General features: G+C 37.8%; 1 protein-coding gene across 1 annotated transcript in view; it reads right to left on the bottom strand.

Annotated features, from left to right (window-relative positions):
* The window catches only part of MRPL1 (mitochondrial ribosomal protein L1), an 81,763-nt gene extending 66,926 nt beyond the window's left edge, over positions 1–14,837 (bottom strand). The window contains exon 1 of the mRNA XM_081245215.1: positions 14,786–14,837. Coding sequence (XP_081101341.1) covers positions 14,786–14,789 — 4 coding nt within the window. The 5' untranslated portion in view covers positions 14,790–14,837. The remainder of the gene's footprint in view (positions 1–14,785) is intronic.
* Positions 14,838–24,723: the final 9,886 nt, after the last annotated feature.

Genomic DNA, 24,723 nt, shown 5'->3' with positions numbered 1-24,723 from the left:
TATGAAATCCTGGTCTAATTTCCTAAATCTTATCAAGTTACCTATGACTATTTATCATATCTCTTATTCTACAAAATTAAGTATCCTTCATAGTCTACAGTAAGAAAGCATTATCACAATTCATGGCAAAATCTGAATAAATTATGCTCACTGGCTAATCCTCCTTTGTCATTTATGTTGCCTCTTTCCAATAATTTAGTAGATTAGAAGGAAGCTTTATTTTTACAAAACTGCTCTGCCCTTATCATGTTGCAAAAAATCCACCTGCTACAAAAATGCTTCATTATCTTATACTCATTTTTTCCTGACATTGTTTCTCCTTGCTATAATCTGCTAATTATTGATAATTTCTTATTTTAAAAGAATACTGTACTGGTTATACTCTATTTGCTACCAACTATATCCTTTCTTTATTCTGTCCACCCTGCTAAGTGTATCCTTGGTGACTGACTCTTTTAAACTGTACCACCCCTGGGACTTCCCTAGTGACACAGAGGTTAAGAATCCACCTGCCAATTCAGGGGAAACGGGTCTGAGCCGGGGTTGGGAAGATCCCACATGCCACGGAACAACTAAGCCCGTGCACCACAACTACTGAGCCTGTGCTCTAGAGCCCGCAAGCCACAACTACTGAGCCCGCGTGCCACAACTACTGAAGCCCGTGAGTGTAGAGCCTGTGCTCTGCAACAAGAGAAGCCACCGCAGTGAGAAGCCCGTGCACTGAAGGAAGAGTAGCTGCCACTCGCAGCAAATAGAGAAAGCCTGTGTGCAGCAACAAAGACCCAATGCAGCCAAAAATAAATAAATTAAACGGTACCACCTCTGAGTAATACAGATACCTAGTCAATAAATAGTTGTTCCTCAGTATCTGTGGAGAATTTGTTCCAGGACCCCCCGTGGACACCAAAATCAGATGATGCTCAAGTCTCTTATACAAAATGGCATAGTATTTGTATATAACCTATACACATCCTCTGGTATATTTTAAATCATCTCTAGATTATTTGTAATACTTAATGCAATGTAAATGCTATGTAAATAGTTGTAAATACAATGTAAATGATATGTAAATCATTGCCAGCATGGCAATTTCAAGTTTTGCTTTTTGGAATGTTCTGAAATTTTTTTTCAAATATTTTTGATCTGCGGTTTGTTGAACACTGCATGCAGAAACCTCGAATACAGAGGGCCAACTGTATTGCTAGATCAGACTTTAACTTTTTCTGTGTGAAATACACAGAGAATTATATTTGTTGGTGAAAAATTTCAACACTATGCTAATAATAACAACTTCCATAGTTCAGAGGAAATGCAGGCAAGAAGTCAAACAATTCACAGCAGTCCTCTTATGGTTACTTTAGTTCTTAACTCTGTCCTAAGGTCTGTGTCTTACTGTAAGAACACCACTTTCATCTTACTTCCAAGGTACAATGCTGTACCAGTCTTTGCTGAAACTCCTGTACTTAAAAGAGAAGGCCTTACCCCATGATGTACAACTCTTCCAATATATAATAATACATATATAATATTTGGAGTTGTTCAGTCAAGAATAATGTCCTGGAGACTCCAACAAGTGTCCATTAGCACACTCCAAGGACCACAGAACAGTTGCCTACGACATTGGCATTATAATCTGATTCTCTTTAACTTTTCTCTCTAGTGCAAATGGCAAAAATGCCTCTTTGCTGTTTCAGGTGCCTAGCAGATAACTGTTAGATCACACACACACACACACAACTCCTAAGGGGAAGTACGAATTCTCAGAGATAATATACATTGTTAAACCAGTATTGGCCCAGAAATGTTTTTTTAATTGAACTGAAAACTAATTAAGCTAAAAAAAATCTAGATTCTGTCTCTGTTGAAAATAGCCAACAGACCAAGCCATACTGGGCCCATATTTCTACATGGCCATGACCCACTGGACCTGAGAATGCATTGGACTTTTTAGTTGGGGAATCAGCTATCCATGCACCACAATCGTCACCACTCTTTATTGCCTCTCTGGACATGTCATTCATTCGAAGCGTCAGCCTAGACTCTGCAGACACCTGAGTTTGCAACCTCTAATCCCACTTCTTTTCAAATTATGTCCTCTGGAGTCTGTCAGAATGAGAAATAAGGCTACTGCTGAAGAATAAACCTCTCAATGGTTGTTCTATTAGCAAAAATACCAGGGTGAAGCTTTGAAATTACCACTTATAAAAATCTGAGTAAATACTTAGATAAGGTCTGTTTGCCTTTCATATTTTAAGCAATTCGCCTAAGGGCCCTGCTATCTTAACCATGTATATTTAGTAATTATTTATACAATTTGCTACTTTTTTGTAAGTAGGTAGATGTTTCCTATCCTGACGGTGTCTTTCTCTATTTTACATACTTTTGAACACATTGGACTCTCTTAGTCAAACTGGTTTAGGTAAACTAGCTGTCAGTAAATTAGTCTGAGCTCGTCCAGCTATGTTTTTTAAATGAATGAATTCTTAAAAGTTTTTTTCATTTGATTCTTGTAGTATGTTTTGTCCAGTTTGAGTTAGTTGTATATGCTGCAAAATGTAACATAGTGCTAGCAGAGACGTTTTTTATCCCCAGCCCAGAATTCTTGTTTGAAGCCTGTCCACTCCGTTCCAACCCATTTTTTAAACTTGACCTCCCGCATTATAATATAATGCAACTGAATTTATTAAATCAGTATTGTACTAAGGGTGAATGCTCTAAATGGAATCTCCATTGCTGACAAAAACTTTACACTTATTTTGAAAGTGCAAAACTTTTAAGACTAGTTTGTCATTGGGGCATCTAACAGTGTCCACTTAAACCTTGACATTGTCTAGTCACTGCTGGCTTTAAAATAATGATCAAGAAAAGATGGTCTTGTTGCATTTGTAGTACACATCCTTTTAACCAACTTTCATGTGATCAACTAACCAAGTTAATTGTACATTGAAAACAACAAAATAGTGGAGTATAAACTTAAATAATTTTGAATCGCTAGATTGTACACCTGTAACTTATATAATATTGTATATCAACTATACTTCAATTAAAAGAAAAAGAAAACAAAACCCAAAAAAAACTGAACTCATAGAAAAAATAGTCTTTTCAATAAATAGTGCTAGTATAATTGAACAACTATATGTAGAAAAAATGAACCTCGATACATACCTTACACTTTACACAAGTTAACTCAAAATGGAACATAGCCCTAAATGTACAAAACAAAACTATAAAACTTCTAGAAGAAAACATAGGAGAAAATCTAGGTGACCTTGGGTTTGGAAATGAGATGTTAGGTAAAACACCAAACGCACAATCCATGAAAGAAAAGATCGATAAATTGGACTTTATTAAAGTTTGTTTTGTGAAAGATATATTAATAGAATGAGAAGTAAGCCACAGACTGGGAGAAAATATTTGCAAGCCATGTATCTGATACAATACATACCCAAAATATGTGAAGAACTCTATTATTATTAATGATGTTAAAATGAATATTTTGATCCATAGATTTTGCTAAGTATTTTTATTATTAAAAAAAATTAGAGTTCTAGAAAAACAATTACTATACCAGAGAATAGGAACTATTTCAAGCATACATCTTAACTTTTTAGAAGTGGTAATATTTTATTTTTTGTGACAAAATTATTCTATTAAATCCAAATGAGGCAGAGGGTATAAAATAAGAAGGGGCATTGAAAAGGAAATGAAGACATAAACAGATAGTTGAATAAAAGCAGAAATAGGATTTGGAAACTAAGGAAATAATAACTAACCCTTATATAATACTTCATGGCTGGCCCTGTTCTAGGTGCTTTACATATAAAAGCATTTTATTTTATGACAGCCTGTGAGTTGAGTACTAGTATATTATGCCCATTTTGTAGGTAAGGAGATTGAGGCATAGAGTGGTATTTAAAAACATACCCAAAGTCACAAAGCTAGTAAGTAAAGGGGGTGGCAACTGAACACAAGGTTTGGCTCCAGGCTATATTCTCAGCTATTATACTGTACTGCCATTGCAGCATGTGTCAAATGTCTAATATGCATAATGCATTGTATGAGACATAACCAGAAAACTAAGAGCGTTTTGCTCACAAGAAATATGCATAATGTTATACAAGGGAGAAATCTACTGCTAGCTCACTATGGGAACAAATAAGAGAAAAAGACTAAGCCCAGGTGGGGAGAATCCCAGGTTTGGAATGAAAGTAGAACTTTCATTATTAGCTTGAAGAATGTGTAGGTGTGGAAACTGATAAGGTGGTAAAAAATACTCAAAGGAGGCTGAATTTTAGGTAAATTGGTCACTAACAGCTGTCATCATTAAATAATAAGCTTTGGGAAAATTAGCTTCAGATTAATGTATTTCAGTTAACCAAGTTTAGCCAACTATTTTTGTTTTTGTTTGTTTAGATGGATTGGTTTCATATGAAAGCCTCTGGAGCACTTACTGTGAAAACAAGTGAGAATCTGAGGGTGAGATGGATATTAGTGGATCTGTGCCCTAGGGCTGTGGGTCAGCATCTCCAGAAGTGCTGGTTAAAATACACAGTAGGCTCCACCCCCTTTCAAATTCAATAGGTCTAGCATGTGACAGGAGAATTTCCATTGTTCACAAGTTCCTAGGTGATGAGATACTGCTGCTGCCTGTAGGGGACCACACTAGAAAGCCACTGCCTTAGAGGAATCTCAGACTAACTGGAAAGAAGGTTGGTATTTGTGAGGATTTCACCACTGAGTTTGCAATGGAAGGTCAACAGGGAAGGGGATTCTGGGTGGGGTTTGGCATTGGCAGGAGCAGAGACTGTCAGAGAGATTCTGGGAAAGGAAGTGGCTTAGGAAGTTTGGAAACCAGGGAAGGCTTGTGCGAGACCCACCAGAAAGAGCAGCTCTGGCCTGCTAAACTGAGTTGGTTTAATCACTGTAATCCTTGGGGATTGAGGATTTTAATAAAGACAGGGGAGAAACTGTAATAATTTCATCACAAAACTCCTTTGACACTCATGAAAGTGAGCGATATTTGCCACATTCCATTAAAAATGAGAATAGAACTTAATAATGTAGCAGTACTAAAAAGCAATTATTTCTAAATGATGTTTTCCCAAACAAAAGTCTACAAGTGGGCTGCATCTTTGGTACAGGGGGATTTCTATTAGACATTCTGTATTATAAACTCAAGATAAATTTTTAATGCTGTAACAATATTTTTTAAAAAGCACTTCAATTTTTTCTTCGTTTCTGCTTGTAACTAATTGCCTAGGAGGGGAATACAGTTGATTTTTCTCGGCAGATTTTGACATTTAAAATAATGCGTAAGCCCAAAGGGTAGGAATTTTCATTACTAAGGTTTACTTTTAGTAAATCAAATCACTGTTTTGTATAATGTTATCCAGCAAGATTTGCTCCATATTAAGAATCAAAAGAATATTGTAAGTGGGTATTAATAATATCTCAAATATATTTAAATTTTTGTAAGAAATTAAAGCCAGCACAATAATAATATACATTTATCAGTGATTATACTGAGACATAACACTGACAAATATTTCAGAGGCAGATAAAGCTAAGAAAAAGAGTTTGGAATAGAAAAAAAAACAAAAACAAATCATTTAAAGAACATTTGTGTTTCCAAATAGAACTATGAAACAATAGGGATTTTGTATCTATTAGTCGAAAGCTGTAATTCAACATTGGTGTCAGCCAACCACCTGTGTTAGTGCTTAGACTGGGATAGGTACCACGCATAACTGGCACCCACCAAGAGTGGACTGTGCTCTAAGAGTTGCATGCCACAAAGGACAACTTTTTATTTCCACAACAGTTTGTTTCACGTGAATGCCTAATTCACGTGAACAATAGATGGAAAGGAAAATGCTGTTCAGAACACGAAAGATCTAGAGAGGTAAGTATCCAAAGCCAAAGAAATTTAATAAAAATTCATATGAACATCAAAGGAAGTAGGGAAAAAAACTCATTTGTGCATACAAACAAGTTTCCCTCTATAGCTACTAGCTTAGTCCCAAAAAACTACAGGAAAAGACTCAATAAAAATGTAATAAGGGGAAAAAAAGAAAGGAAAATAGATTTAGTAAAAACTGACCTACTGCCAAAACCTTAATTTTCCCTTTCTTTTTTCAAAGTGTATCCATCAATACCATTTTTTTAGTAAGAACCATTCCAACTCAATTTTAAAATGTGAAATTCAATAAAATATAGCAAAGAAATCTCAGTATTTCAGATCCATTTTAACTTTGTTCATTCTATCCCTCTCTCTCTCTCTTCCCAGGCATAGAACACAGAGAAATTATTTTTTGGCACTGGAGAAGATGTGAGTTTGTATATTTAAAGACTGCAAAGACTTGCTAATGATGACCATAACATTTCTTATAGATAAGTTATAAACAAGCTGCTAAGCTGTACCTGCAGTAAGTAGATATTTCTTATTTGGCTTACTCTTTCATGTTTTCCTGTCAAGCATTTACTACAGCAAATGACCCACTTATTTACTGCCACGGGAAAAGAAGCATTGCAGTACTACCTCTTTGTTCTGGGGAGACAACAGGGCTCAGGGGGCCAAACAGTAGTCTGGGGAGACAGAGTCAATAAACTTTAACCTGTCTTTGCCATTTCTTACCTTCGGGATCTTAAGCAAAGCATTTATTCATCCATCCATTCATTCATTTAATAACTTTTTAAAAACTCAGATAATAGCACCAGAAGAGTAGTTGTGAGGAAAACCTAATTAAATAATATCAAAGAGTTTTGTCAACATATAATGCTTATTTAATAATTCCTTTAGAAATTGAAATATTAGATGCAAACCATTATATATAGAATGGATAAACAACAAGGTCCTACTGTACAGCACAGGGAAATATATCCAATATCCTGTGATAAACCATAATAGAGGGACTTCCCTGGTGGCACAGTGGTTAAGAATCCACCTGCCAATGCAGAGGACACAGGTTCGAGCCCTGGTCCCGGAAGATTCCACGTGCCGTGGAGTAACAAAGCCCGTGCACCACAACTACTGAACCCGTGCTCTAGAGCCTGCAAGCCACAACTACTGAAGCCCGGGCGCCTAAAGCCCGTGCTCCGCAACAAGAGAAGCCACCACAATGAGAAGCCTGCGCACCGCAATGAAGAGTATCCCCGGCTCGCCACAACTAGAGAAAGCCCTTGCGCAACAACGAAGACCCAACGCAGCCAAAAATAAATAAATTTATTTTAAAAAAAGAAAGTAAAGAATGTTTTTTTTTCAGCCTGAGAATCATACCTATTGCCTGAAATGTCTGGATGTCTGGATTACTTTTATAACAAAAGGAATATAATAATTCTAAGGTGTGTAAAGTAAAAATGGAAGGCTCTCTCCAGTAATCCCACTCCCTAGGAATAACCACTGTTAGCATGTTTATTCATCCAGCACTTTTTTTCCTATGCACTAAATTATAGTAGGTGACCCAAGAAAGTAGAAATTTCCAAAGTACTGGGAAATTAGAGAGTTAAACCTCCTCTATAATTGGTGAAAGCCCAAGAGAATCTTGTTACCCAAAGACTGCCAACACTGTGTGCCTCTCCCAGTTGATCAGTGGTCTGTTGAGTTTCCTTCCCACTCTAGTGTTTAAGTAGCAGGGTACAGGAACATATCTCTCTCTCCAACCCCTCCACAGTCCTATTGATGTCCACAAAAGTAAGAGTTGAAAACTTCAAAACAATCACAGTATCAAAATTTTGTCTTCACTTTTCACAGGGCTTTAGCTTGTCCTCTTAATGATTGCTAGACTTGAACTTCATGATACCACATATTGGATATTTCCAGCAAGGAGGCCTTTAGTATATCCCCTTTCCCAGCTTATACTCTCATTTGGATCTGAGAGACCCTCATAATTCTGGCCAAAAATGCATGTGAAAAACAGGCTAATGTTTATTCCTTCAATGAGTTTTTTTGAACACCTGCTTTAGGTCAGTGAATATTTAAGAAGGAATACCCTGAGAGGATATCAAGGCCAAACTTATCATTTTATAGGAAAAAAGTTGAGGTCCAAGAGGTGAAAAGATTCTTCCAAAATTACACATCTGGCTGGTTAAGCAGTCAACTCAGGACCTGGGTCTGTACCCAGGTTAGGGTACTATAGCAGGGAAAGAAGCTTCCAGGAGACATTAACTCCCAAAGAAAGCAAAATGAAATTTGAAAAAAAACAGATAAAATTTTAAGATAAATATACAAAATACAACATTAGTTGCTTAAAAATCCTTTATGACTTCCAAGAAATTACTACTGAGAGCAGAAAAACAAAGCAATGTACAAGAGACATCAAAGGCAAGATTAACAAATTAGTCTTCTTTCTGAGTAAAACATTCTATATGCCCCAAGTGAATTGCTCATAAGATGTTTTCAATCAAAAGACTTTCCAGCAGCCAGAACAAAACCCAGTATTAGATTTTAGGAGTACCTGCAGAGCCTGTTGCATTTTTTAAGCATCATGGATCAGGCTCTTTTCTCAATTATATGAAAAACTGATGCCGACATATTTCTGTGCTAATGCTTTCTTTGCTTTATGCCACATCTTAGTCTGCAAATGTATAATCATAGAAATAAAAGTATAATAGAAATAAGAGCTGATAGAGATTTTAATCCACATCTTGAATGACCTCACTGAATTTACTTACCTGATTTTGATATTGTTGTACTCCCTGAGTGACAAACATCCAATTCACACTCAGAATGTAAACATAGGGTGTTAGACAACCATCTTTTTTTTTTTAATATGGTGCCTTTGTTGCCACTCCTTTTCTTTTCTTTTTAGTTTATTTATTTATTTATTTATTTATTGGCTGCGTTGGGTCTTCATTGATGAATGCGGGCTTTCTCTAGTTGTGGCCAGTGGGCTTCTCATTGCGGTGGTTTCCCTTTCTTGCACAGCACAGGCTCTAGGTGTGCAGGTTTCAGTACTTTTGGCTCACAGGCTCAGTAGTTGTGGCGCACGGGCTTTGCTGCTCCACGGCATGTGGGATCTTCCCAGATGAGGGCTCAAACCTGTGTCCCCTACATTGGCAGGTGGATTCTTAACCACTGCACCACCAGGGAAGTCCCATACAACTATCTTAAAAATAAATTTTTGGAAAGAAATTTTTTTGTTAGTTGGGAGCTGTTCTTACGTGAGAAGTACGGAAAAGAAAGAGATTTTAAAAATGTGTTTACCGGGCTTCCCTGGTGGCTCAGTGGTTGGGAGTCCGCCTGCCGATGCAGGGGACACGGGTTCGTGCCCCGGTCTGGGAAGATCCCACATGCCGCGGAGCAGGCTGGGCCCATGAGCCATGGCCGCTGAGCCTGCGCGTCCGGAGCCTGTGCTCCGCAACAGGAGAGGCCACAACAGTGAAAGGCCTGCGTACCACAAAAAAAAAAAGAAAAGAAAAAGTGTTTATGATTGGCTGATTTGCAGTTTGCCTTTCAGAATGGCAAGCAGCTAGTGCATGAGACTTAGGTACTTATGAGACTTATAAGACTTAGTCTTATGTGACTTAGACATATACAAGACTACTGAAGGTAATACATTTTAAGATCTTTCATATTTACTTCACTTTTAGTTTGTCATTCCCGTCTAATCCTTTTATTAGAAAACTCTCTCATATAAGGGGTTAATGTCCAAAATATCTAAAGAACTCATACAACTCAATAGAAAAACAAACAATCTCTGATTAAAAAATGGGCAGGGGATCTGAATAGACATTTTCCCAAAGAAGACATATGGATGAACAACAGGTATGTGAAAAGGTGCTCAACATCACTAATCATCAGGGAAATGCAAATCAAAACCACTCTCATACTTGTTAGAATGTCTACTATCAAAAAGACAAGAAATGACAAGTGTTGGTGAGGATGTGGAGAAAAAGGAACCCTTGTGCACGATTGATGGGGATGTAAATTGGTGCAGCCACTGTGGGAAACAGTATGGAAGGTCCTCCAAAAAACTGAAAATAGGACTACCATATGATCCAGCAATTCCACCTCTGGGTATTTATTTGAAGGAAATAAAAATACAAACTCAAAAAGATATCTGCACCCATGTTCATTGCAGCATTATTTAGAGTAGTCAGGACATGGAAAGAATGTAAGTGTCCATAGATGGATGAATGGTTAAGGAAGATGTGAGAATATATATATACACAAAATGGAATACTATTACCCATAAAGAAAAAGGAAATCCAGCCATTTAGGACAATATTATGTTAAGTGAAATAAGTTAGACAGAGAAAGACAAATACCATACGATCTCACTTATATGTGGAATCTAAGAAGAAAAAATAAAAACCCCCAAATTCAGAGACACAAAGAACAGATTGGTTGCCAGAGGTGGGGAGTAAGGAGTGAGGCAAAATGGGTGAAGGTGGTCAAAATGTACAAACTTCCAGTGATAAAATAAATAAGTCCTGGGTTTGTAATGTATAATATGGTGACTATAGTTAATAATACTATATTGTATATTTGAAAGTGCTAAAAGAGGAGATCTTAAAAGTTCTCATCACAAGAAAAAAGAAAAATTTGTAACTATGTGTGATGATGGATGCTAACTAGACTTATTGTGGTGATTATCCAGCTATATATATATGTGCGTGTGTATATAAAATCATTATGTTGTACACCTGAAACTAATGTTTTATGTCAATTATATCTCAATGAAAAACTCTCTGATGATTTCTATTCATTTACCTTGATTTCAAGTAATTGTAGCTGCCCCACGTTGTTTCACTGATGTAAATCGTATTCCACAAAACTTCATTTGAATGAAAAGTCAGATCATTGTTCTATTCATTTAATACTATAATAGCCCCCTAACTCTCCAAAATTTTGATAATTGGTGCTAATTCATTGACATAGACAATTGGGTAAGTGTTCTCACTCTCATGCAGTCTTCAAAATATAGCTTGTTAGAGAGCTCTCTTTGGATTCAGTGCAATTATTTAGACCTATAGAGTCTGTCTCCTGGGTTCCTCCAGCTCCTGTGCTTCAGGAAGCACTCTCTGCGATAGTAGTTGCTAAAGTCTGGATTCTAAAGGATGAAATGTTTTGTCCTACTAGATAACCACACAATCTATATTAATTTGCTACACAAGTGTTTAGTGAAAAATATTTCTACAATAGAGGTTGTGATTCAGAAATTTCGACATAATTAAAATCTCATTTAAACGTAAATATAAATAGCCTTATGAAATAATGTATAGCATGAAGATGTAGAAGAATCATGTTCTAAAGGTTAGAATGCTTGTATTTGAGATCTAGATCTGCTGCATATAAGCAGATCTTGTGAATTTAAAGATGTCATTTGGCATCTCTGAGTTTTCTTATCTACTAAAAATGACAGTTGTGACATAACTCTGATTTTTTCAAAACAATGTGGTTTCGGGCTTCCCTGGTGGTGCAGTGGTTGGGAGTCCGCCTGCCGATGCAGGGGACACGGGCTCGTGCCCCGGTCCGGGAGGATCCCACATGCCGCGGAGCAGCGGGGCCCGTGAGCCATGGCCGCTGAGCCTGCACGTCCGGAGCCTGTGCTCCGCAACGGGAGAGGCCACAACAGTGAGGGGCCCGCGCACCACAAAAAAAAAAAAAAAAAAAAAAAAAAAACAATGTGGTTTTAAAGATCAAATGAGCTGCCAGTACATCAAACAGTTTTGTAAATTATGAACTGCTCTACAAAATCAGAACTATAGTAAGAAAATATTTGTTTAAAAATGCAAAGTAGTATTTCATTTTTCTTCTTTCACTAAAATTAGAAAAAACTGGAGAGGTTTAGAATGACATTATATTTTTTTGCCTTAATTCATTTTGTTGGATCTTTGCTATACAAGTCAGATAATGATTTTTATTGTCTCATCCAATTTTAATGAGGCAATATTGTTTATAATAGACAGTATGCATATGTTCACCATGAATAATTTTAACCAGCTTCTGTAATATATTATGTGTTAAGGGAGGATGGGGGAGAGAAACACACTAGGTACAGATTTTTCACTTTACTAATAAAACATTTCCTAAATATCTTCTGGAGAAAATATACAGAAGGCTATTCTACCAGAAGTTAAGAATTGCCAACTTGCAGTACAGAAAAACTTAAAAAAAAAAAATGAAAAGAAACCAAACTTGAAAGATAATCAAAGAAAGCCTCCAGGGAAGTCTTTTCTCCAGTCAAGAAGGATGTGCTCAAAGCTTGCTTAAGTAAAGGGAGGAGGGAGCTATTAGAACAATAAGAATTGTTGATAGGAAAGAACATAACAATGGTGCCAAGGGAGTGAAAAAGGCAAGGAAGATGAAGCACAAAAGCACGAGTGTTCTTAAGGGAAAGAGAAGTTGAAAAATGCTTACAAAAAGAGAGAAAGGTAATGAGTTAGGGAACTTGAGACCTCCCTGAGGTTACACGTTAAAGAAAGAGTTATTTATGTCTGTGTCTATCTCCACCACTAGATTCTTAGCTCCTTAAAGCAAGATGACATACCTTATTCATACTTGTGTCTCCCAGAGCAACTAACTCAGTTCCTTGCTCATAGAAGGTACTCAGAGGGTACTGAGTTAAACCGGAGTAAAAGTTGCCGGCACTGCCGTTTAGATGCTGGCTATGAAACACAGTGATAGGCACATGGAAAGACAAAGCTCAGTAAGTATATGCTGGCTCATTATTTAATTTACAAATTCTTAGTGAGCACCATGTACTAGGAAGGCTCTGAGGATACAGCAATGAGTCATATGTACTTGGATTCTGTTTTTCTTTACAAAAATATAACACCGATCTTCCAAGTTCAGCATTAGAAGAATTTCCAGATGATCAGGAGATGGTTGGACAACATGGCCCTGCCTGTTTCCCCTGCCTTTCCATGGCCATCAGAGTCTTTAAACTGATTGCCATTGAGACAGCCATGCTGAGGGTGGAGGATGGGGTGAAGAGCCTCCTTTTGGCAGTCTGGTCCAAGCATGGACAAATGACCCCTTCTTCATTTTCTGTAATCCAGCTAAAATAGTTTATTAAAGATTGGAGGATAACAAAAGGTAAATAAAGCTAAATAATAGCACGAATTTGGAAAATCTGGGTTGAAGTTATACCTTGCCTCCAAAGCTCATGTGTTAACCTGGAGGGGAAAAAAGACAAAAAAACACAAACAGGGCTTATCTGTGTCCGTCCTTCTTGTCTCCCATATGGGGGATCAGGGAGCCATCTTTAATAGTAATTATGAAGAGTACATTTCCAAACATTCTGACTCCTTGATCTTTGGAGATCAAATTTCATTTCATATCTGTTTTGGGCACACCCACTCAATCAAACTTTCCTGTCTGAGGACTAGCTTCTTGCCTTGACAATTATCAACAAGAAAAACCTGGTCCTTCAGACTGTACCACAACATAATAAGCTGAATATTCTCTCAAGAGATACATACAGTACAGTATAATGAGAAAGTTAGTCCATACAGTGAGGGTACTATATGCTCTAGAGTCTTCTTTCATTCCTAATTAGGGAAATGTGCTCTATATCTTTTAAAATAATAACAATATAAAGCTAAAAGTTTGTTAATTGTGTCCATATATCCCACCAAATTCCATATGCATGTCACACACAAAGAAAAAATACCCTGTATGTACACAAGTCCAAAATTTGAATCCTGAACACTTTGGCTCAAAGTACTCTGTGAGGGCTTCCCTGGTGGCGCAGTGGTTGAGAGTCCGCCTGCCGATGCAGGGAATACGGGTTCGTGCCCCGGTCCGGGAAGATCCCACATACCGCGGAGTGGCTGGGCCCGTGAGCCATGGCCGCTGAGCCTGCGCGTCCGGAGCCTGTGCTCCGCAACGGGAGAGGCCACAACAGTGAGAGGCCCGCGTACCGCAAAAAAAAAAAAAAAAAAAAAAAAAAAAAAAAAAAAAGTACTCTGTGAAGGGAAGGGGACTGTAGGGAAAAGATAGAGGGGGAAAGGAAGCTACTCTTCTCAAATTCCCCGTAGTGCTAGTATAGTTCCAGCAACACACAAATACCTCATGTGTCTTAGTAACAGTTCTAGGAATTCAGCTCGTTTTATAGGTGTGGAAAACAAAATACCAAGGATCTAAGTGAGGAAGTCTATTCGTGCTTGGCTTATAATTATTGTGCTAAATTAGACTGAACTGAGCTTCATGTCATCACTCAATAGATATTTACTGTGAATTTATTAGGTACAAGCATTACAATATAACATAGTAGAAACACAGTTGCATACGTTCTCTGTCCTCAAATTACTTCCACTCTAGTAATGGAGGAAAAAAAACACTCCACTAATGAGGAGGTCATTCATAACCACTGAAATAGTATTTCATATGACAATAGTCGGGGAGTGAAAGCAACCATCTAGTCATTTAAAAATGAACGGCTGGTGAGGAAAAATAAGCAATGAACATGTAATAGAATACTCCCTGGATGTGTCAGTTCGGGTTAAAAATTCTCAAGTTCCTTTAAAAATTGAACTTGCTCAGTTATATTGAGTCATTTATTCAGAGACAGCCTGAATAATAATTAGAACCAATTGTAGCAGATCCAAATCTAACACAGATCTCCACTTTAAAAGGCGGGGGAAGGAGGGACTGCGGAACAGCCTCTTGTTTCCAGAAAAGAATTGTTCCAGAAAGATCAGAAAGGAAAGGCAATTATGAAGAGAAGCTGAATCAGAAGGTAAGAAAACAATTGAACAGAAAGAGAATGGCTGCTCTAAGAAGTAAAACAAACTACATCTGACAGTAAGTATATTGTTGTGGCTAAGTATATGCACTTACACATCAAAAAGACCTGGATGTGGATCCTGGCTCCCTTGAAGAAAGTTACTTGATATCTTTGAGCCTCAGGTTTCTCATCTGTAAAATGGGGAAAATAATACCTCTTACCTTAATATGGCAATTGGAAAGGTTAAATAACCAAATGCAAATAAAATGTCTGGGACATCGTGTGCTCTCAGTTGGTAGAATAATAATTATGATTGTTTGGTAATTTAAGCAGACCGTGTCCTTGAATTTAGTGAAGAGTTGGTAATCCACTCAATGGAATGTTAAGCAATCTTTAAAATACATTCTACAATAGCAATCCTTAATTAGTATGTACCCCCTCATGGGTGAGGGCATTTTGAGAATTTGTAGGGAAGGATTTTGGACATCATAATCACATGAGTAGCAGTGGGAAGTGATACTCTGGATTAGTGGACAGGGGCTGGAGATGCTAGATGTTCTGGAATCCTCGGGAAAGTTCTGCACTTAAAAGGATGCATGCCCTTGCATCCTATGTGATTTTCATATGTCCCTCTAGACATTCATGTAGGTAAAAAATCCGTGCATATGATCTGAACCGAGACTTCAACTCCATTTTACCTAAAGCATAAATGGCTTTATTCATGGTTTTTAATATAATTTTTCTAGGACTGCAGTTATTATGTAAATAACAGAAAAAAACCTATTTTGTTTTGCTTGGAATTTTACCCAGAGCAGTTCACCACCTTGGTAAAATCATGTGACTCCTGCCAGTGTCACTCCTATGACAAATCACCACGTCTGTCTATCAGTCTGCTTTTGTAGTCACGACATTTGCATTCAAACTACAGGAGAAAGACAAATACCATATGATTTCACTCTTATGTGGAATATAGAAAACAAACAAACAAATAAACAAAACCAAAAATGAAACAAGTCAAACCAAACAACAACAAACATGTAGATACAGAGAACAGAGTAATGGATACCAGAGGGGAAGCGGGGGGAAGGGAAGGCGAAATGGGTAAAAGGGATCAACCGTATGGTGACAGACGGAAACTAAATTTTTGGTGGTGAGTACACTGTAGTGTACAGGTGGTGAGTACAGTGTAGTGTAGCAGAAATATAACTTTGTATACATGAAACTTATACGGTATTATAAACTAGTGTTACCGAAATAAAAAATAAATTAAAAAAAAGAAAGCTACTTATAGGTACAAACATCTAACTTTTTCACTCTGCCTTCCAATGAAGTCATGCCTGAGCATCTCATATATTATTTCATTACAAATTGCTTTGCTTTTAATTATCCTATACATCACAGCTAAGGCATTATCTTTCCTATAAATTGTTTATGTATATACAATATATTATCTATGCATTTCATCTAAGGATAATAAAGAAGGTATTACAAAATATTTGCTATGAAAGGGGAGTGTTGGGTTTGATGGGGTTGAGAACTGTGATCTAGAATTATATTTAATGTCATGAAAATATATTAACAATATAGGATCAAGTGAAAAAAGTAGATTCAAAGCATTACCTATGGATTGACCCCATTTTTATAAACAAAAAACAAACAAAATTTACAAAAACTCACACTGCCTTTCCTGTAATATCTTATGGGATCACAGCAACCCAACTGGAGAGGTCTCTTCTACGTGCTCTATAGTTCTATAGAACTTTGACCAAATAATTTTTTAATTTCAATTAGGGAATAATAGAATTGTATTGTTTTGAGTTCCCGGGAATCAGATGGGAATGAAATATGGATTCTGATGTTGGCTTTATTTTTTAAGCCAAGTCATTTAACTCTTAAAGGTCTATTTTTTAATCTGAAAAACTTTAAGATACATGATCAATAACACAAGATTTCCAGCTTTCTGGTTCAATGATTCTAAAGCAAATGTTTGCTGATTATAGGTTTAGGTAGTGTTTCCCCAGTTATGCTCTACTTGGAGACATTTATGGATGTTAAGTAAATAGAGTTCTGTGGTCAATATATCAGAGAAAACACTGGGGTAAATGAAGTAAAGCATGTTTCTGTAGGTAGGACTTTTCAATTTTTTTGTTAAGCTTAAGAATATTGTGAGTTTTCAAGAGAAGTAGAGTGTGTAGCATTTCCTGTATATATGACCACAGAATCTCCTTGGTCCCTATACCCTGAGAATCTCAAGGAAATAGTGTTCTGCATAGCAGGTGTTGGGACACACTAATTTAGGATGATATATATTTTAATATATTTTACAGAAGTTTTTATTTTCAAAAGACTGACTCCCCATGGTTAATTTTCAGAAATTATAACAAGCAATAGGGAAAACAGTTTTGTGTAGTGATTGTCTTAAATATGTCAAAATTAGAACTTTTTTTTCTTTTTTTTTTGCGGTACGCAGGCCTCTCACTGTTGTGGCCTCTCCCGTTGCAGAGCACAGGCTCCGGATGCACAGGCTCAGCGTCCATGGCTCACGGGCCCAGCTGCTCCGCGGCATGTGGGATCTTCCCGGACCGGGGCACAAAACCGTGTCCCCTGCATCGGCAGGCGGACTCTCAACCACTGCGCCACCAGGGAAGCCCAAAATTAGAACTTTTAAGTTCAGGTTAATAGAAAGAAGGAACCGGAAAGGTTAACAAAAGAACACAAACTGTAATGTGAGATGAGCATGAGTCATTTTAGAGCTAAAAGGTGACATAGAGGCTCTCTACACATCAAAAGATTGATCTATTTCAAAAAAAAAAATCTGTCCAAGAAAAAAACAAAACAAACCAGATTTGGTGTGTCCATTCAGTCAAAATAGTTAAGTCTGAAAGTTGTTTATAGAAAAACTGCACAGTGTAGACACAGAAGGAATGTAATATTATACATGGAAAGTAGATAGGAAGAAATTAGATTATTTGAAATATTAGAAATATTGTGCTTTCTTGGCTATTTTGGGGGATTAGGCCACCAATATAGACAACCTAAATTCAAAAGTTGAGAATAATTCTAGAAAGAACACAAATAACAAGATTATCCCTGCTGCAGAAAAGAGCATTATTCCTTTAACTGATGATTATTTTAAAGGTCAGCTGGTGGAAGTTCACTGAATTTGTTTTGTGTAGGTATATCAGCAGTTGGTATTAGTTAAAAAAAACCCAGTGTTTGACATTTCAAGAGTTATTTTAGATTACATGTTTTAAATTTCAAAGTGCAAATTATTTAATGAGTGGAATATCGGTTGAAAAATTTTAACATCTAGTTTATTGGCCCTGCCATACAGTGTGCTTCTGGGCCACAGTTTACTGCACAAGATGGTTTATGAAAACCAATCTTAATAACATACCAAGTAAAACTTAATCGTGAAGGTAAGTCTACCATCAAAACAAAAACAAAACAAAACACTCAGATAATGCGTTCTAAAACCAACTTAAGGCTTAACTAACGTAGAAAGTCCTTAAGGGCAAAAACAATACAGAAGTATTTTACAGAACTATACAGAACTATTTTACAAAATAGTTAAGGGCAAAAACAATACAGAACTTAAGGGCAAAAACAATACAGAACTATTTTACCAAATAGTTATTAGGTCTCTACAGGCAAAATGTCATTGAGCTAGATTTCTGGGGGAGAAAACTGTAATCACTCTAGTCCAGGGTCCAGATTCATTGTCATTTCTTGTGAGTCAACCAGATAGTATGTGTCTTCTGATGGGAGGTAACAAGACACACCGAATGTACCTGTGTTGTAGTTGAGCCAAAAATGTTTTAATTTCAATCCAATAAACTTTTGGATGTAACATTCGGTTTACAGAAAACACAGGGGGTAGTGGAACAAACTCAATGAGAACACAAGGAAGCTTTAGACAAACCAGAAAGTGTGACATTCTCCAGAACAATTGTCCTGGTTCCTTCAACAAGTCAGGGTCATAAAAAATTGACAGTGTTAGGGCTTCCCTGGTGGCGCAGTGGTTGAGAGTCCGCCTGCCGATGCAGGGGACATGGGTTCATGCCCCGGTCCGGGAAGATCCCACATGCCACGGAGTGGCTGGGCCCGTGAGCCATGGTCGCTGAGCCTGCACGTCTGGAGCCTGTGCTCCACAACGGGAGAGGCCACAACAGTGAGAGGACCGCGTATCGCAAAAAAAAAAAAAAAAAAAAAAAAAAATTGACAGCGTTAAATAAGGAGAGAACTTAGCCATATTAACAAGATGCGAAGGGCTGCTGGGATCTAAAGTGCAGCTCCGCACTTTCTTTCTCACATCAGATGGAGAAGACTGTATTTCTAGCTCCAAGATGTTAGCTGGACATCTGGGCAGAGCTTCCTCAGTGCCTCTCATCGTGAGGACGTGGACTGCCATCCTCTCTCTGTCCCACCTGTCCCTGCCTGTCCACCATTCTCCTTCTTGCTGATCCAGCTTCTCACGTGCCACAGGGTAAGTCAGCCAACTAGCCATTTTCATTTCTGTGGGAAAGAATCCCTGACTTGGGCCTCAGCCCAAATAGTGTAGCTAGTTCAACAGTCTCTGTAGCACAGCATGGGACATATATTTAGAGGCTATATGATAAATGTCCTTCGTTGACAGGGAAATATCCCCCCAAAATGTCCTTGGTTTCTGAAAGAAATACAAAAATGCTTCACGGAATTCCCCGGCTGCCCAGTGGTTAAGACTCCCTGCTTTTATTGCAGAGGGCACCCTGTTCGATCCCTGGTTGGGGAGCTAAGATCCCACAAGCCTTGGAGTGCAGCCAAGAAGAAAAGCTTCAAATAGAATGCTTAGAGAACACGAAATATCAATTCTTCACAATCCTTCAGGGAAATTATGGTACCATGCATGCTTTCAGAGTAATGTGGCAGAGTGAAATCTTGATAAATTGTACACTGTCTTCCCACTTCTTGGTTTCTTTAGGCACTTCTACTTCTCTATTGAATGTGCTGATATTTTAATTTAATAGTACGCAATAAAAATACAAACGAAAATAAATCCAAAGGTTGAACATCTTTATTCTTTTGGAAATTTGGAATTTCATGGAAATTTCTCATCTGAAAAATCATCCCTATAGCAATTGACTATAACTTTATCAACAGATTCACATATCAGTGTAAAGCCTGGGTTGATGTCATATAATCTTTCTCAGATTTCAATCCCTAACTCATGCTTGCCACACAGAACTGCAGGTTGCCCTGAAAAACAAGAACAAGGAAAACAATGTCCTTCCTCAGTGCTTTTAGCCAGAGAACACGGTGACATTTGGTATTTTTGGTAAAGCAGTTATGTGGGTCAACCCAGGCATTAGCATGTAATCTTCTTCCATCCACCAAAAGGGTTGGTCAGGTAAAAACATTAATTTAATTTATCAGGCAATTGTAAATCCTGTGCTATTAAAGGAAGGAAGTAGGAGGAAGAAAAAAGTAAGGTAGGTGGGTAGGTTGGTTCTGGGGAACTGCTTAGGGTGTGCTGTCAGCAAGCAAGTCATTTTAGCTGATAATAAAGAAATTCATCGCAGGAAGAGAGCCAAAAGAGACCTACTTTTAAAAACCAAGTATTTGTCTTATTATAATAACATAATTACAAGACTTAATATATAGCATTTTTTGTTATTTTTATTTCTCATAATATTTTCACTTGGCTATCTTCAAGTTGTTTAGGGTATGTAATATCCTGTTTTTGTTCCCCTGTTTTTGATAGACAAAGAAGCTGTGAAATGAAAATCCTGGCAAATTGCCAAAGGTAGTAAAACTATTTAATGACAGAATTGGAAGCAGAACACATCATGCCTGCCTCCCAACCCAGTGCAAACAGATACATGTATTTCTACAAGTTTTCAGGCTATGGTTACCTAGAGATTATTTGTGAAGAGATTTATGAATTAAACACATGCTTTAAGTATTTCCAACTTGTGGTTATGTCTTTTAATTTTGTCAGTGTGTTTTGTTTTTATGATTTTTTTTCTTTTTTTACTTTAGATAAAATCTTATGAAAGAAAGCACAGTAGTTGCTCCTTGAAAATACCTTTGAAAAATTCAGTGTTAACACAAGTCAGCACAAACCTGTACACTATATTTATTAATTTAGTCAAGAAATATTGTCTACTCTTGTCAAGATTAACATTTACTATTTTACTTGTTTTCATGCCAACCCTGCAAGTACATATTATACTTATGTTTCAGATGAAGTTGAGCAATTTGCCTGGAATCATATAGTAAATGGCAGAGCCAGAATTTGTACCCAGAATGGTATTACTCCAAAAGCCGTAGGACTTCTACTACACCAAGTTAACATGCCAGAGTCTCCTCTCTCAAAGTGCTGTGGGTGTTCAGATGGGGAGGAAGGTATATCTGGTTGGGTGAGGGATCCAGAAGGCTTTGTGAATGATGGAGCATTGGAGCTAGTGCTTGAAAGATGTGATTCTTTTGATCATGTGCAAATGAAAGGTTGAGAAGTGTAAGCCAAGAACAATGTGAACAAAGATATAGAGTGGGAAAGTCAGAGCATATGTAGAGAATAAATTTGAATGGAACCTAAAGTGAGTGAAGTGTAAATGTGCTAAATTTGGAAAGGTGTTTGAGGTTATAAAGATCCTTGAAAAAAGGGCAGTAGAGTCTTTACTACCAGTGGCTTACAAATATGGGTATGAATATAAAACACAGAGTCCTAAAATTTCAATGGTATCTGGGTTAGGAGAATGACCCTCTTAAGAGGAGTTTTTGTTTGTTTGGTTTGCAAAGAGTAATGGAGTCCTTCTACTTGACGACTGAGAATTTAAATATAGATCGTGTTTACTGACCTTTGAGAGAGAGAGAGAGAGATTAATTATTGGTTTCTAAAAACAGAGCGTGAAAGTTTTGGTGAAAGTATCTTGCTTTAATTTAGATAAATATAATTAGAAGTTTGCTAGAGTTAAAACTAGTTATGAAACTCAATACAATGCTTTAACTCTATTTCTTTGCACTCATCAACAAGCCAGTCAATGTTGAGGTGATGGATTATATATATGCTGTACCTATACTGAGGCTGCCCAGTAGTTTATTTCTGGTGTCAGTGTGTTTAACTAAAACACTATTTCCCAGCTTCCCTTTCAGCTACCTGTGTCCTGTCATTAAGTTTTGGCCAATGAAGGAACGAAATATTTTTTGGGTGGGCCTTCCAGGACAGTGCTTAGGAGTGGGGATAATTTTTGCCCTGCCAGGAAAATGGATAGGATAGTTGGGATCCCAACGGCCATAATATCCCTGATAGAAAGAAGCACCCATCCTTGCAGATGAATTAGAAAAAGTTCCTCCTCTGCATAGATGCACCACTCACTTCTTGGTTGGGTGCCTTTGCAGTAAACAGACTGCACAACCATATCAGGTGGCCCTAGTAGCCATATTGGACGATTAGGCAGGAAAGAAAAGCATGTTCTAAAGATAGCAAAGCCAAAGAGAGAAGGAGACAGGGTTCCTGCTGACAGTGGATATGCCATATCAGCCCTGAATTGACTATTTGCGGACTTATTTTAATAAAGTCAGAGAAAAATAAAATTTATTTTGTTTGTGACTATTATTTCTGATTGCTTTTACTAGCAGCTAATTGCTAGTAAATTAAGACACATGGTATGGTTTGAGAAGTGCTACTATTAATTAATGAATTAAACAAATGTTCCTTGAGCATTATGTGTCAGACACTCTGTGATGCTGTGATGTACTAGGGATAAAGACAGAGCTTGCAGTCTAGGCCGTGAACGACAGATGTGTACTTACATAGATAATTGCAGTACACTGGGATAATGTTGTTCACTTTGCATATTGCATAAAACACCTGGTCAAGAGTCGAGTGGGGCTGTGCTCTGACAGACTGCATTCACCCAGAGGGGGGAGGTTTTCTAGTTCACCTCCACAAATGGGATGCTGTTTTTAAAAGATTATAATTCAACCAATAATAATGCCTTATTATTGTTTAGTTCAGTGATTTCCAATTTTATTTTAACAGTAGTTAGCCTTCTTTGAAAGAACTTTCATGCAGAAACACCATGTATTTGTTCAGATGTTTTGGTTGTAGAGGTCTAACTCAAATTAGCTTAGATGTAGAAGAGAATTTACTACTTAATTTAGTCACACTTATTGTAACAGAGGTGAGCATGGTGTGCTAAGGAAGTACACACTAGGGCTTTTAGAGAAGGCTTTACAAAGGAAGGGATGCTTGAGCTAAATCATGAAGGGTGATTTCAAGAGGAGGACAGAATAGGAAAGAGCACACCACACTGAGGAAATACCATGTGCAAAGATACCTAAGAGAGGGCTTCCCTGGTGGCGCAGTGGTTGGGAGTCCGCCTGCCAATGCAGGGGACACGGGTTCGAGCCCTGGTCCAGGAAGATCCCACATGCCCGGAGCAGCTAGGCCTGTGCACCACAACTACTGAGCCTGCGCTCTAGAGCCCCGCGAGCCACAACTACTGAGCATGCGTACTGCACCTACTGAAGCCTGCGTGCCTAGAGCCCGTGCTCTGCAACAAGAGAAGCCACTGCAATGAGGAGCCCACGGACCACAACGAAGAGTAGCCCCTGCTCGCCACAACTAGAGAAAGCCTGCGTGCAGCAACAAAGATGCAACACAGCCAAAAATAAATAAATAAAATTAATTAATTAAAAAAAAAGATACGTAAGAGAGCATGTCCTGTTTCAGAAATGGCAATAGTTCACTAAAGGCCAGGGGTGAGAGAGATGGTCAAGTGGCTGCAGGTGGTGATGGTTAAGTGAGAGGCAGATCATTAAGGGACTGATATGCTTGTGAAATTGTTTTAGTTTGTAAATTACGGGAAGTCACTGAAAGATTTTAAAGAGCAGAGTCACATGAATAGCATATGTTCTTGGAGGATGCTGGGATTATACTTAGTAGGGGTACATTAACAGACAAAATGCAAAAGCTCAGGTAAGAGATGACAGGCTAACTTAAGACATTAGCAGTGCATTGGGATGGAGGGACTAGAGTAATGAAAATATTTAGTAGGTCCATTGGTAGATCATGGGGAGGATGGGAAGAAAAGTTAAGGATGCTTTCTAGGATTCTGCATTGGGTGACTATGTACATGATTACAGGGCCATTAGCATGGTGGTACCATTTTTAATGAGAGAGGGTCACACAAGGCCAGGAATAGATTTTGGAGGAAAGACAATGAGCTCAGTTTTAGACATACTAATCTTGACATATGAAGACTGCCCAAATGGAAAGACCTAGGAGGAAACTGACAATATAGATATGAATGTGTGGCAAGAACCCTAAGTTGGAGATGTAGATCTAGGAGTTACAAGCATAAAGATGGTAGTTAAAACCTGGAGATATGACTATCTAAGACTCCAAGAGTGTGCTTGGCTCCAAAAAGAAAAATATATGGAAGTCTCAAAGAGGAAAACGGGTCTATTATGGCCTCACCTTAGGCCACCAACTGTCTTCTCACTAAGCAGTGTCTGAAATTGCCATTGTTGTGATTTATACTTTTAAGTTACCGTTGTATCTCTGAGTAACTGCCTCTTAAAAATACCACTGGGGAGAATTAGACTAAGATGACAGGGTAGTATAATGAAGAGAACAACTGAACTGGATATCTAGAAATATCACCCAATGACTTGCCATTGACTACTGCCTGGGTGATATTCAGCAAGTCACTTTGCTTTAGGTTCCTCATGTGGAAAATGAGGAAGTAAGACCAGGTGACCTTCAACGCTTGGAAGACTACAATTCAAACAATAATACTGTCCTGTTGTAGTTTAGTTCAGTAATTTTCAGACTTATTTAGCAGCAGTTAGCCTTCTTTGAAAGACCTTTCACACAGAAACACAACATATTAGTCAGGATGTTTGGTTGCAGAGGTCTAACTCAACTTACTTATCTGAAGAGAATTTACTAGTTAATTTAACTACAGTATGTGCAGTTGGACCCCAACGATGACTGGAACTTGACACTGGTGCACCACCAGGACTCACTCTCTACACTTCTCATCTCTGTATGATGGATTCATTC

This window comes from Mesoplodon bidens (assembly GCF_964165515.1).
Source record: "Mesoplodon bidens genome assembly, chromosome: 1".
NCBI lineage: Eukaryota > Metazoa > Chordata > Mammalia > Artiodactyla > Ziphiidae > Mesoplodon > Mesoplodon bidens.
Note: the sequence above shows the minus strand (reverse complement) of the source record. Positions and strands in the feature narration are given on the sequence as shown.